Genomic DNA, 13,361 nt, shown 5'->3' on the forward strand with positions numbered 1-13,361 from the left:
TTTTAGTCGTCGTATGATTGTTTACTGTAGATTGAATATTTAATGGAACTTAAATGTGATTCTTTGCCTATTCTATTGGTTTTTATGGATTTATTATTACTAGACTTATATACTGAGAGTTTAAATCAATTTTTATATATTGCCAATAGATTGTTAACAGCATGGGAAGGGCGGCCCCTTTTTTAAGGGCCAATTAGTTTTGATCTTCATTTTCTTGATCTTTTGAGTAATTTAGTTTATTGTTTAAATTGCTCAGCTCATAAGTTGTAAATTTTTACCTTTGCACTAGTAAAAAGATAATTTCACTTATTGTTTTAATGGCATCTAGATATGGAAATTTCTTCTACTGTTTGATTTTGATTTTGAGCAGCCTCGTTTAAGCCTCTCTATTGGAGCAGTATAAATTATTTCTACATCTACATGTGAGCTTCATGATTCTGTTTGTGGGTATATTTTTGTGACAGCCTAAAATACATTGAATACAATCATTGAATTATAGATCTAAACGGTGGGCATGTTTTTCATTTTCAAAAATGATAGTTTTGGCACTTTGTTCTCCTTCGTTGACAAAACTTGTGATGAGACAGTTTGCTCTTATTGAAAGCTAAAAGTTGCCTAGCAGTATTCATGCATATAGAAATCATCTCTCTCTCCCTCTCTTTCTTTTTTTTTTTTTTTAAAATTTTATTAATGAGTTCACTTCTATTGGCCATAAGTTAAAGTTTTAAGTCAATATTCCAATGTCTTGTTTTGTCATTTTAATTTTAGCAGCTAATCAAATAATTTATGTTTACTGAACACTTTTACTTCAAATCACATCTAATAGCTAGTAAAAAAGTGACAACTATAGAACAATTAACAGCTATTAGAACAGCTAATATTGCCGAACAAGGCCATCATGCTTGATTCAATGTCTGTTACTGGGTTTAGTCATTTCCCTATGTTGAGCTTATAATATTCTTTGAATTTTTTATAATTAATGTAAGAGGATAAAATTAAGAGGAAAGGAGACAAAGAAGGAACCACAAACCTGGAAAAACAACCCAGCAAAACAAAAAGCCCAAAGAGATGATGATAATACTAGAATAGTTATAAAATTATATACTGTCACTGAGAAAGAGGTTTAGAGACCTCATATGGATTGATTCCAAGTTTAAGAGTTATCAATGTTGCCAAATTTGACAGTTTGTCAATATATAATTTAGACTTCTTCTGTTAAGATCTGACCAAAACGTTACATGATTACCATAAAGCTGTGATGACATCAATATCACCTAATTTGACAGTTTGTCGATATATAATTTAGATGTTATCCGTTAAGATCTGACCAAAATGTTACATGATTACGGTAAAGTTGTAGTGGCAGAAAAAAGTTGGGTATTGGTTAAATTCTTCATTTAATTTTCGTTTGCAGTTTATTGCTAATACTCATTCTGGATGACATTGGAAACTTGTGCATGACACAATTTTAATTATCTTTTCTTTTTCTTCCTTTGATCTCATGCATGTGGTAGTTTGTTGCACCTTAAAATGTTATTTATTTATTTTCTTGAATTTAACAGAATATTCATGTGAATTTCGGTTAAATTTGGTCAACCCAAACTATTGGTTAAATTTGGTTGGGTTAATTTGAAATTCCATTCTTTTTATTTCGGCTTGGTTTCTGTAAAAATTAATCTGGTAAAAATGATTCGGTTATACTTGGTTAACTATCCATATAATTCGATTAAAAATTTGACCCAAATTGGCCAAATCGACTGAATGCTCACCCCTAACTTTTATCATCTACCGTACTTTCTTTTCCTTCCTTCTCATTTTGTATGTCTTCTCTTGTGATCTGTTTGTGTTTTAGGTGTAAGGAAATTGTGATGGGTATCTCTTTTCATTTGGTGATTGACACAAATTCTAGTTCCATGATTAGTTTATATCCATCTTCCGTGATTTGTTTCAATCGGGTTTGGTAGTATTCGAGTAATGCTAATTGGATTTGGGATGGGTTCTGGTAATGCAAGTTAGATTTGAAACTGGTTCAGATACCTTATTATAGGGACTGGTTCAGGTAGGCCATTTTCCGCAGCAACCTGCTGCCAACCCTAATTGCTAGCATTATCCATTTTGTAGGTTTTAAACTATTTTCCATTCTCACTCTGCTACTATCAATTTTTATCCGTTTATTTTTGGTTCTCTAAATAGATTTTGAAATACGATACCTAAAAATGGATGCGAGATTGGCTAATACATGGCGAATGACCTTGAATGAGAAGAAATTCATTGAGACTGCTTTGGCATCGGACCTGAGAATTGATGGTCGTAATTCCCTTGAGTATCGTAAAATAACAATCAAGTTTGACAGGCAAGTTGCTTTCTTTTAATGTGTACATATTTTCTTGGATTTTGTGCCCTAAAAACTGTAAAAGGATGGTTTTATTTGATTCAGAACTTTTTATAGTTTGATAATTTTCTAGTGGTCATGGAATTAGGACTGGATTTATTATTTTTGTTCTGTGACTTTCAAAAGAGAAGGTTAGGGAACTATGTTTCTATTTTTGATTTGTGGTGGTATATTAGCATGTTAAGTATTAAGATTGTTTAAAGCTAAATAAAGTTTGGCTGCTGTTCTGGATGCAAACCATTATCTGGGAAATTTGTGATGTTACTTTGATGGAGGGCTGTTGAAGCATATGTGCAAGGGGGTTTCTTGGTTGAGCTGGCGGAGGGTTGAAATTGCTAGGATTTGGCTGTTGTTTTTGTTGCTTGATTGGACCTCCCTGCCTGTATTCATACACGTGCTGTTTTTGTTGTTTATTCCCTTTTGATTTTGATTTTGCAGAGTAGATGGATCATCAGAAGTGCAGCTTGGCAATACTCATGTAATGGGGTTTGTGACTGGTCAACTAGCTCAACCTTATAGAGACCGACCGAATGAAGGCTCAATTTCAATTTTTACAGAGTTCTCTCCAATGGCTGATCCTTCATTTGAGCCAGGACGTCCGGGAGAATCTGCAGTGGAGTTGGGGCGTGTAATTGATCGTGGTCTGAGGTGAATTTTCGTTTAAGTTGCATCAATTTAATTGGAATTGGGTATGAGTACTGCTAATAATTTTACATTTTAAGGGGATGGTTATCAGGATATGTATTCAAATTAATTGCAAATTGTGATTTATGAGTAACCTATTATTGTTTTGATATATTATGTTTACTATATTTTTGACACCTTTATTTAAGATTATGGTAAAAACAGACACACTAATACATGTATTATGTAACCTTATGTTCACACAATAATGTCTAATTTATCTGGGGTGAAGTACATATTTGTTTTAATGGGATGCATATAAGTAGGAGCTTCTTTAGAAAAATACAAGACTTTAGATGGGAGTTCTCTGCTAAAATGCATTCAACTTTAATCGATCTGCAGGGAAAGCAGGGCAGTGGATACAGAATCACTTTGTGTTCTCGCTGGGAAGTTAGTATGGGCCATTAGAATTGACCTTCACATCTTAGATAATGGGGGGTAAGCCATAATTGCTTCTCATCTCTTTTCTTCTCTCTGTTCTCTATTTATTTTTTCCTGTAGCTTTTGGTTGACCTCTTCTTCTGCTACTGCTAAATGGTTATTACCATTCATTTATTTACTTGCTGCTGTGAATGCAGAAATCTTGTTGATGCTGCCAATATTGCAGCTTTAGCTGCTCTCTTGACATTTCGGAGACCAGAATGCACATTAGGAGGAGATGATGGTCAGCAAGTGATAGTACATCCACCTGAGGTTAACTCAATAATTTATTATAGCTTCATATGATATAGTGGCCCTATTGGGTGGTAGAGTCTAGTATTCGGCTCCTTGTTAGTTGTCACTGAATTAGCTTTTCAATTTGTGGTTGTGGTTTGGAAATTGCACTTGCAAATTACAATGAATTTCTTTGCATGTATTATGCAACATATTTTTGTGGGCTAGGTTTGCCTGTTAGTAGTGTCTCAAAGCATCCATGTTGTATGTCAAGAGCTAACTTTTCACCTTCAACTTGACATTTGTAATATGTTTGACTTTTAAATGAAACTATAAGATTGATCGAAAGTTGGAAAAGGAAAGACAGCAAACCAAAATTTAATGCATGACATGGGTTAACTTAGCCACTAAGGTGTTAGATTTGGTTCCACAATTTGCTCCTTTGCTGAAAAATTTGCATATTATCATTAGCTCACTAGTGGATGCAATTATATTTGGCCTAATGCAAAGAATAGCAGTAAAAGCTACAACTTTATACTTTTGTAGTCTAAGGCTCCATTTGTTTTCAAAAAATAATTTGCTTTGGAAAATATTTCTAAGGAAAATGGTTTCCTCAAAAAATGTTTTCCAAATAACTTAGGTGTCGTTTGTTTTCGATTAAGTTTCTTGTTTTTCGTTTTTTGCTTTAAAAAATAAACAAAACCTGTTTGTTTAAACTTGTTTAACTTTTTTCTTTGCTTTTGAGAAAACTGTTTTGAAAACAAAAACCAAATTTTATGAAACCACAAATAGTGGTTTACGGAATTGTGTTTTCTGTTTTTTAATTCTACATTTCTCAAGTTTTTCATTTTTATAAGATTTATCTTCATAAAATTACTGTTGTCGTTGTTGTTATTATTACTATTATTTTCTCTATTTATATAAATCGAATGTCATTTTATTTATCCAAAATATACAAGCATATATTTTTATCTCTATTCAAATTCTTAGCTTTTTTTTTTTTTTTTTTTTTTTTTCTATCTCTTCTCTATTTAGTATTATTTTTGTATTTTTTATTATTTTCTCTATCTATATTAATCTAATGTCATTTAGTGTTATTTATTTATTATAATATTTGGATATTATGTTTTTATTCAACATAATAATCAATAGTTACTGTGACATTGAAATTTTAAAACTAAATTGTAAAATATTTTTAATTATTTCATCTAAAACTTTGGATTTTTAGAAAATTTATTATTAACTAAAATCTTTAATGACTTAATAATAGAGATTTGATAATTGGAACAATTTTTCATATTGTGAACCAAAAAAATGAAAAATAAATTTTAGAAAAAAAATAGTTTTTCAAAAAATAAATAATCGAAAACTAAAAACTGTTTCATGTTTCTAATAAATAAAAAACTCAAAATAAATAACTATAACAAACGGGGCATTATTTTCTGGTTTGGTTGCAATAATAAAAAGTAGCTAAAAATATTAAAATCTTTAACTTATAAAACTATAAATATATTTATAATTATAAAAATTTCATATTTTAAAAATTTATTGCTAAATATTTGAAAAAATGTAAAAAAAAAAAATTTGATAAATTGTGATAGTTGGTGTGTAATGGAAGCCACTGATGGCCGGTGGTGGTGGCTACAGGTGATTAAGAAATTAAAAAATGTGTATTTATAAGGTTATATTTTGTTTGTCAACATCCGGAAAATGTTTTCCTTTCTTGAAAATGGGAAGTCATTTTCCTCAACGTAACATTGTTTTCTTTTGACTAGGAAAATATTTTCCGTTGACTGATTTTCTTGAATACTCCAAAGATCAGAAAATATGGAAAATATTTTCTAGACGAGTTATTTCTGGAAACAAATGGAGCCTGAAGCTGAGATTGGTCTCAGCAAGAACTCCTTGTATTCTCTGTTTCTCACAATAAGTACTGTAAGCTATAATGTTTTCTGTTGGCTTGCTTAATAACATTCGTTTGTTTCGAAGTTCATGTCCTATGATTTCTCATGTTGTTCACTTCTTATTCTTGTTTTTATTCTAGTAGGTGAAAGAACCACTTCCTTTGATATTACATCATCTTCCTATAGCAGTAACCTTTGCATTTTTTGACAGTGAGCACATCATGGTAGGTATATTTAGTCCCATAAATTATATTTTTTCCCCTGCTATCCTTAATTCTTCTTCATGTATAATTACTCTTCAATTTAATGTAAATGAGTGCCATGTAGGTAGTAGATCCAACCCATAATGAGGAGGCTGTTATGGGAGGACGAATGACTGTTACAGTGAATGCAAATGGTGATATTTGTGCCATTCAGAAAGCTGGTGGAAAGGGTGTGATGCAGAGTGATATAATGCGCTGTTTGCAACTTGCATCCAAGAATGCTGAGTCTATAACAAAGAAAATAAAAGATGCAGTGAGTTTCTTCTATGCAAAGTCTTTTCAAAAGTTGAGTTGTCTCTCTGCTTTTTAATCACTTGATTAACTGAAGTTGGGGTCAATCAGCGATTCTTACACAAATTTCCTAAATTCATCTTTTATTAGGTAAATAGGATATTTATAATATTTTGAGAACAATTTATCTATATCGGCCTTTTACTAGCATCTCTTATTAGAGAAACTATCTAACTTTTGGGCTTCATCTGAAAGTGTGCACATTTGAGGCCAAACAGCATTAACATCATCTATAATGCTTCTCCTGTTTTCTCTGTAAACCTTACTCTTTGGTGGGACCATGAATATGGTCTCCTGCTCTTGTTTGATGGTTTTATCAAGATCACATGGTATATTTTCATCATGAATTTTGAACGTAATTTATAGCTTCAAGTGTCTCTCTATGTTTTATTATCTGGTTGTAGTTCACCTTAAGTTTTTATCATTTGAGAAAAAATGGAAATTAAAATTCGCAAAGCACTCTACACGGACAATACAGAGCATTGTGGACCCCACTAATGTGTGAACTTCCTTTTTTAATTTTTTTTTTTTTTGGTCAAGAATTACTATGGTGTGGTATCAGCCCTTCAAGTAGAGCTGTAAGTTGAACTATCTCTCTTTTTCCTTTACCCAAAAAGGAGAAAAAAAAAAAAAAAAAAAAAAAAAAAGAATGCAGGGCACCATACCATCCTGTCTTAGATTTTACTTTTGAAGAAAAGGGAGTTAACGCCAAAAAGAATTTTGGAAATTTTATGAGTATTTCTTGATCTATATTATGGTCCATGAAGAAAATTGTTTCCTTGTTTTATATTAGATTATTGCTTCTCATAGACAGGTGGGTTTATTAGATATCATATTTGAAGTATGAAACAATATTGAGTGGCAAATCGTTTACTTGCTATCAAGAAATATAGTGCTGCTTATCAATAATTTGGGTTTGGCTCTCCTATTGTTTCTTGTTTATTTCTTTTAACAATTCAACATAGCTTCATCTCTTTGGCTAATGGCCTCATTGGGATTGGGTTGCATTTTGCATATAGCTTTTCATGTTCTTTCAATCTTAACCCTTCTCTTCTCTCACTTGCACTTTTTCCTTTTCTCTCCTTGAGAAACAGATTTTCAGTATTGATATTTCTGTTCAGGTTTTTTCATTTGATAGTCCTTTCTGTATATTCTTCAGTTAGATCTTTTAGTGCTTGCCCAAATTATTATTCCCTTTTTCTTTCTCTATTTTTGAATATTGCAATTGAGATTGTGAGTGAGCATTAGGATTACTTAGTTCTAGATATTGTAACATTATGTTAGGAATTTGTATAAGCAAATTAATAAATTTTATTTCAATAGAATTATGATTTATAAATTTTATTAAAACTTCAATCCTATTTTAAATTGATCACCTAGTAAAAATTGATCACCTAGTTAATAGCTTATAGGACTATCATATTGTTCGTTAAAAAAAAAAATGGCTACAAAAGTTAGTATAGCTAAGTAAAAGTTTTCTATGCTGTCAATAGCTTAGTAGTATCATATCAGTTATTAAAAAATAATTGTACAAAAATTAGTGATCCTAACTTTATTGAAATAAAATGAGGTGATTTTTCTAATATTGATTGTAATTTAGTGATTCTAATCATGTTAAATTCAATGACTATAGCTGAAAAACTAACTCATAAATTAGGTGACAAAATTCATATTCAAGGACAACTAATGTTTGATAGCGTGACATCTTGAAATGTAAATCTACAATATTTCATTAATTGAAAGTGAATATGAAATTTATTATTTTCTATAATTAAAATATTAAATGAGCAAAATATACTATCAAAGTAGTTCTTAATAGACAATTGGGAAAAACACTACATATAATTTTGGAATAGTATATAGAATACAAATTTTAACAATATTGACTAATTGGTAAACTTGATTGTTCAATTTGAATGATAATGTTAAATCTTTATATATATGCGTGTGTGCGCATTCGTGTGTGCATGTGTGCATGTGCGCGAGCGTGAGTGCATGTGAGTGTGTGGGTAGATGGGTGTGTGCCTCTGTGCATGTGTGCGAGTCTGTGTGTGTGTGTCTCTCTCTCTATGTATGTGTGTGTGTGTGTGTGTGTGTGTGTGTGTATACACGTGTCTCTTGGTTAGTCATCCGTTTAAAACCTAATCTTGGCCCAACCTCCGGGCATTATTACTGGAACAATTGAAGGAACTTGGGCTTCACTATATGTAATAATAATAATATGCAGGAAAGATTTTACTTGAACCTGCTTTAATAGTGTACCTAAAGCCTCAAATTTATTTCTCAGAGTGCAACTCATGGCCTCACCAGACTGAAAATATATGTTTTGATAACATCAATGTTTTCAACTATACTACTATTATAGATTTCTAAATTGGTTTTTCAAGAGGGGAAACAAAAAGGAAATATCACATTGACACAAACAACTGGTAACCTCTAGAAGCAAATGAGGGTTTCATTCCTCTGCCATATGGTGCCATTTTATACTGCAGCAGTCCACTTGGTGGATGGCAAAGAATAGTGGTCCTCTTTTGCTAATGTTGTTTTATTACTGTTTGTAGCAGCATTTATCTGGTACCTTTTTTTTCCTTTTTTCTCTTCATACTATCTCTTGTAACATGATTTTATAGATTGAAGCATACAACACTGAGAGAGCATTATGCAAGATCAAGCACCTGTCTACGTCTGTTGCTGAACATGTTAGTGTAGCTGGAGGTGATGTAAGAGAGCATGAACACAAATCTCTCATGTGCAAGGGAATTATTGAGTTGTCAAGGCACCAAATAGAGAAATTGAATATAGAATCTGAGGAAAGCAGCATGAAAAATAATGACACTGATAATGGTCTCAGGTCATCTCAACAAGGTCGAACCACTTGCAGATCAGGCAATGCTACAAATTTTCTGGGGGCCCCCTCAAGCTGGTATGCTGTTAGTCCTTTCCAAAGTCTAATTTTGTATTTTGCATTGTCAAGAACCTGTTTCAGAAAGTAAAAAAAGACATTGAACCATCTTTAAGAGTCATTATTATGAGCTTTAACTTGTGAGCTTTTGTTCCCCTTCTTTCTCCATTAATACAATTCTTGCCCTATAAAAATTTTACGAGCTTAACACCAGCAGATTTATATTTTCTTAATTTAGCTAGCTTACTGAAGATTTGAGTGAGTGAAATTTTGTGGATATTTATATGTGGAAAGAAATTTTTGTGAGTTCATCACTAGGTATAAATAAATAATTGTATAATAAAGGAATGTTAAAAATGTATATGATATAATGTTTAAATTTGTTGTTTCTGGTTTTTCACTGCAAACAAACTGAAACTCAACCATAAATCTTCTTTTCAATTTTTTAGCTGAAATGTGTATTTCTAATTATAAATCAAGCCAATTGACCAATTTTGTTCGATGACAACTTTCTAGCATATGAGTTTGATCAATTGGTAAGCTATTAGTTGATTTTCACATCAAATCAAATTAACTGAACATTTTAAATTAAATACCAAATTGAACCGATCTACATATGAAATGAAACCAAAAATACTGAACTGATAACTTCAATTTGGTTTCTCCCCTTATTGTCATTCTCACTATCAGATAGAACAAATTAAGTAAAAACATTTCAATATCTTTTGAGGAACTTTATCCTAATTTATCAACCAAAATCTTAAAAGCTATGTTCAATAATTGAAGGAAACCCTATAAATGGAGATCAATAGGCATTAAGATGTGTAAAAATCCACAAGACCTTAGATCCCCATCAGTTGTAATTCCACCATTGATTAAACAACTCATTAGGAATAATAAAAGAGAGAAAAATAAGAAAAGGAGAGATTGAGGGGGAGGGGTTGTATTGCAGATATATGGAATAAAAATCTCTGTTCTCTTAAGTTTGATTATATAGAAGTTTTAATTTTGGTGGGAAGAATAAGACAGACAAGAACATTAGTAATGAGGTGGAGACCTGAGAGAAGGAATGCCTCAGTAACTTTGGCATATTCTCTGCCGGAGGATGAATGATATCTTTCCATTTGCTGTTTGTATTGGTAGCAAAACTATTCTGTACTGTGCCTAATATCTCATGTTTCAGACAACTACTTTCATGTGCAAAGCTACATGTAGGTAATATAGAGATTCGAGATTTTGTTCTTACTCAAGTGATTGGAGCTATTCTGGTTATGGTTGAGTTGATATGGTGCTGTCTTGTCAATTAGAACTAAAACAAAAAAAAAAAAGGTGCAATTGGAAATTATTTCAAATGATTTATTCACTAGTGATGTTTGGAGAGTCTGGTAGATGCATGCTTAAATGCTTTAAACAGCGAAATGTAATTATTTCTGAACTGCTATATACTACTATGTTAAATCCTTTTCATGAGATGTCACAGACTTGTTCATGCATTAAAAGAAATTTTTTGGTAATGCCCTTTATGAATTTTGAAGTTAGTCTGGATCTCAGACTTGTGTTATTGAAAGTTGCAGTTGTGATTATACATCATTTATCTTATTGGAAGCCTTTTACTATATCGTACGCTTTTCTTAATGACAAAGTTTTTCCTCTCAGGGATCCTTATTCAAAGGGCATTGATTTGGAATCCTTGAAAGCTTCTCTAGGCTCACGGGGTATGCAACTTGAACATTGGCCACAAGTACAAGAAATGACTTCTTTGGTGCTGCTAGTAATATATATTGTTCATTGTTCTTATCTTATTACAATTGATATATTATACTGTCTGAAGCAGAACTTGGTATCAAGGGTAAGTTGAAGTAAAATATGAAATTGGTCCCCTTTTCTGGTTGGGGTGGCAATTAGTGAAAATTTCAGGCGGAATGTTCCATTGATTCTAAGAGAGGCCATGGGATGGCCGTAAGGTATTTTCCATTTATGTGGGACGGGAAGACTATAGGCCTGGTGGCCCTGGCCTTGTATTTTTCCCCATCATTTACAATTTTGTTTTCAGAGAAAGGATTGCATTTGCCTTACATGACACGCATGTCTGTGCTCTGTCATATCGCAGAATAGGATTGAACCTCACCAATCCTTGAAAAGAGCAGCCTGGTTTGCTTTCCCTTCGGTTGTTAATGCAAAATCTTATTAGTGGTTGGAAAATCTGTGTGCAGTAGTCATCTAGTGTGGAATATATTAGAAGGCGCACAGGCTGAACATTTTCTGAATCTAAACATCATATAATCCACTTGGGAAATATCATGTCGTCAGGAGATCGAAAGAGAAACCTAGCAGAAACTGACTTGTATTATGTGGGAAACATGCAGGAAAAGCAACACCTATTAAACAAAAAATAGGTGAGCAAAAGATCTCTCAAGCTGACCAAGAGAAAGCTCCTGAAGATACCAAGCCAACTGCTTCAGTTACTGATGCTTCAGAAACTGGGCTTCAAATGAGTGGAGCAAAGACATTGCAAGATGCTATAAAGCCAAAGGACAAGAGGAGAAAAAGGACGTCCGCCAGCATGGATGCAAGTTAGATGAACTTTCTGGCCTAAGAAATATCTTCAGTCTTCATCTCATATATGTTAAGTAAAATCTTTCTAGGATTATAATCCTTCTATATTTCTCATCAATTTTAAGTCCAAAGGTATTGCACTGGTTTTTCCTTTTCAAAATCATGGTCAACCACGGTTTCTTAAAATGTTCACATCCTTCTGCCCCCTGGGTTGGATGCTTTCTTTTTTGTTTTATTCAAGTGGGTTGTTTCCTTAAGGTTGACATGGTTAACTTGTTGATTCCTTTACAGCAGATGCTTGAGGTCTGGGTTTCTTCTATTCGCATTTGTTCAGTTGGAGGGCAGATGGTGTTAGAAACTTTATTCTTTCTCACAGGTGGGTGACACAGAGGGTTAATAGCTGCCAGAGTAAGCTGAAGTGAAACCAAAAAGATACTCTCACGCTCAACATTTGGTATTGTTGCCTACTAAGGTGTAAGGTATGTCATATGCGCCACATGGATATTGATACATTTGGCATTGCACTGCTCAAGTTGCATCTCCTGAGTTACGTTTGTATAGAATTTAGATCGGTTAACGTGCTAGAGATTAAGCTTGACTACATGGTTGTTAATGATCCATTAACTCCATGTGATTAAGCTCAATTTTGTATTCTAGCATCTTTAAGCTTTTTTTCACTTTCCTTTATATGAACTTAAAGCTCGAATATACACAAGCTATAGAACAAAAGAGATAACCATTGTTTTAGGATATTTAATGAATTGTAAAAAATGTTGTTTCTTTGAGAAATTGACAACTAGTTATTTTCTAAACAGTGTCAGATGAGGCCTGTTAAAAAAGCAAGTAGTGTGCATTACAGGTCAAGTGCATCAATGGCCTTTCTTGGCTTCTATTGTTATTATTTACTATGTGATTGGCAATAACATTTCCTTGTTTGTATTAGCAAATTTTCAAGTCGTTAATGCTTTTAGTCAAGCTCTTTTGCTCTGTGTTTTCTTTATTGTTGATATAGCATATATTCTAGTATGTTTGAACATGTTCTATGAAATATTAAAAATCTCCTTTTTGAGTGGTAATTAATGAAAACCTAGAGGACATTATGTTTGTATATTTGCTCGAGAAGTAAATTACTGTAACACCCCTTGAGGTTTACCATAATTTGCACATTGGTCCTTCTATCCTAAAATTAGCATTTTTTAGTCATTTAGGATTGTTAATAAATGAACCATTATTCTGGTCCTTGATTTTAGCTTATATAATTAAAATTTAAAATATAATGTACCCTTAGTCTTGGAACTAGTTTGTTGTAAAACGTTTCTTTCAAAATCTTGTAAATTTCAAAATAGAAAAAATAATATATTAACCTTCAAAAATTATATATATATATATATATATATATATATATTAAACAGTAGTTTTAAATTCGTTTTAAATTTGACAGTAAACGTTACTAAAACTTTTACCAGACAATTAGTCTTGGATCAGCTAGAAACTATTACTTATCTACAATTATTAGTTAGCTAGCTTGAACAGCTAAATCAAATGGACCTAAATCAATCTTTCATGTTATTGAAAATAGTAGTTAGTACGAAAAATAAACTTTTAGTACTCAACAGTCAAAACGTCAGCGATTTATTAAAAAATGTCTCGCTTGTAACTCCCATCACTCATGCCATACAATAGTTAGGTCTACCAATTTCGAGCTGATAAACAAA

At 32.2% G+C, this 13,361-nt stretch overlaps 1 protein-coding gene across 4 annotated transcripts; it reads left to right on the forward strand.

Annotated features, from left to right (window-relative positions):
- Positions 1 to 1,595: 1,595 nt before the first annotated feature.
- On the forward strand, positions 1,596 to 12,593 carry LOC105628925 (exosome complex component RRP45A). Of its 4 annotated transcripts, none has more exons than XM_089722959.1 (11): positions 1,601 to 2,059; positions 2,194 to 2,353; positions 2,831 to 3,040; positions 3,419 to 3,514; positions 3,655 to 3,769; positions 5,778 to 5,858; positions 5,962 to 6,150; positions 8,819 to 9,111; positions 10,747 to 10,805; positions 11,457 to 11,715; positions 11,938 to 12,593. In XM_089722959.1, exons 2-10 carry the CDS (start codon positions 2,217 to 2,219, stop codon positions 11,666 to 11,668), a joined length of 1,392 nt encoding a protein of 463 aa, XP_089579085.1. In that variant the 5' UTR covers positions 1,601 to 2,059; positions 2,194 to 2,216; the 3' UTR covers positions 11,669 to 11,715; positions 11,938 to 12,593. The 4 variants fall into 4 exon arrangements, with proteins under 4 accessions (XP_089579091.1, XP_089579083.1, XP_089579085.1 ...); XM_089722969.1 differs by having other exon boundaries at positions 11,941 to 12,593; XM_089722957.1 differs by having other exon boundaries at positions 1,600 to 2,059; positions 11,457 to 12,593.
- Positions 12,594 to 13,361: the final 768 nt, after the last annotated feature.

Source organism: Jatropha curcas, chromosome 1 (genome assembly GCF_041381405.1).
Source record: "Jatropha curcas cultivar XTBG-Jc1 chromosome 1, XTBG_Jcur_1.0, whole genome shotgun sequence".
Taxonomy (NCBI): Eukaryota; Viridiplantae; Streptophyta; class Magnoliopsida; order Malpighiales; family Euphorbiaceae; genus Jatropha; species Jatropha curcas.

Excerpts from the sequence above, each read along its gene's own strand:
- LOC105628925 (XM_089722965.1), top strand. The coding sequence starts at position 2,217 with ATGGATGCGAGATTGGCTAATACATGGCGAATGACCTTGAATGAGAAG. Across the intron at positions 2,354-2,830 it reads ATAACAATCAAGTTTGACAG|AGTAGATGGATCATCAGAAG; the intron begins GCAAGTTGCTTT and ends TTGATTTTGCAG. Across the intron at positions 9,112-10,746 it reads CTGGGGGCCCCCTCAAGCTG|GGATCCTTATTCAAAGGGCA; the intron begins GTATGCTGTTAG and ends TTTTCCTCTCAG.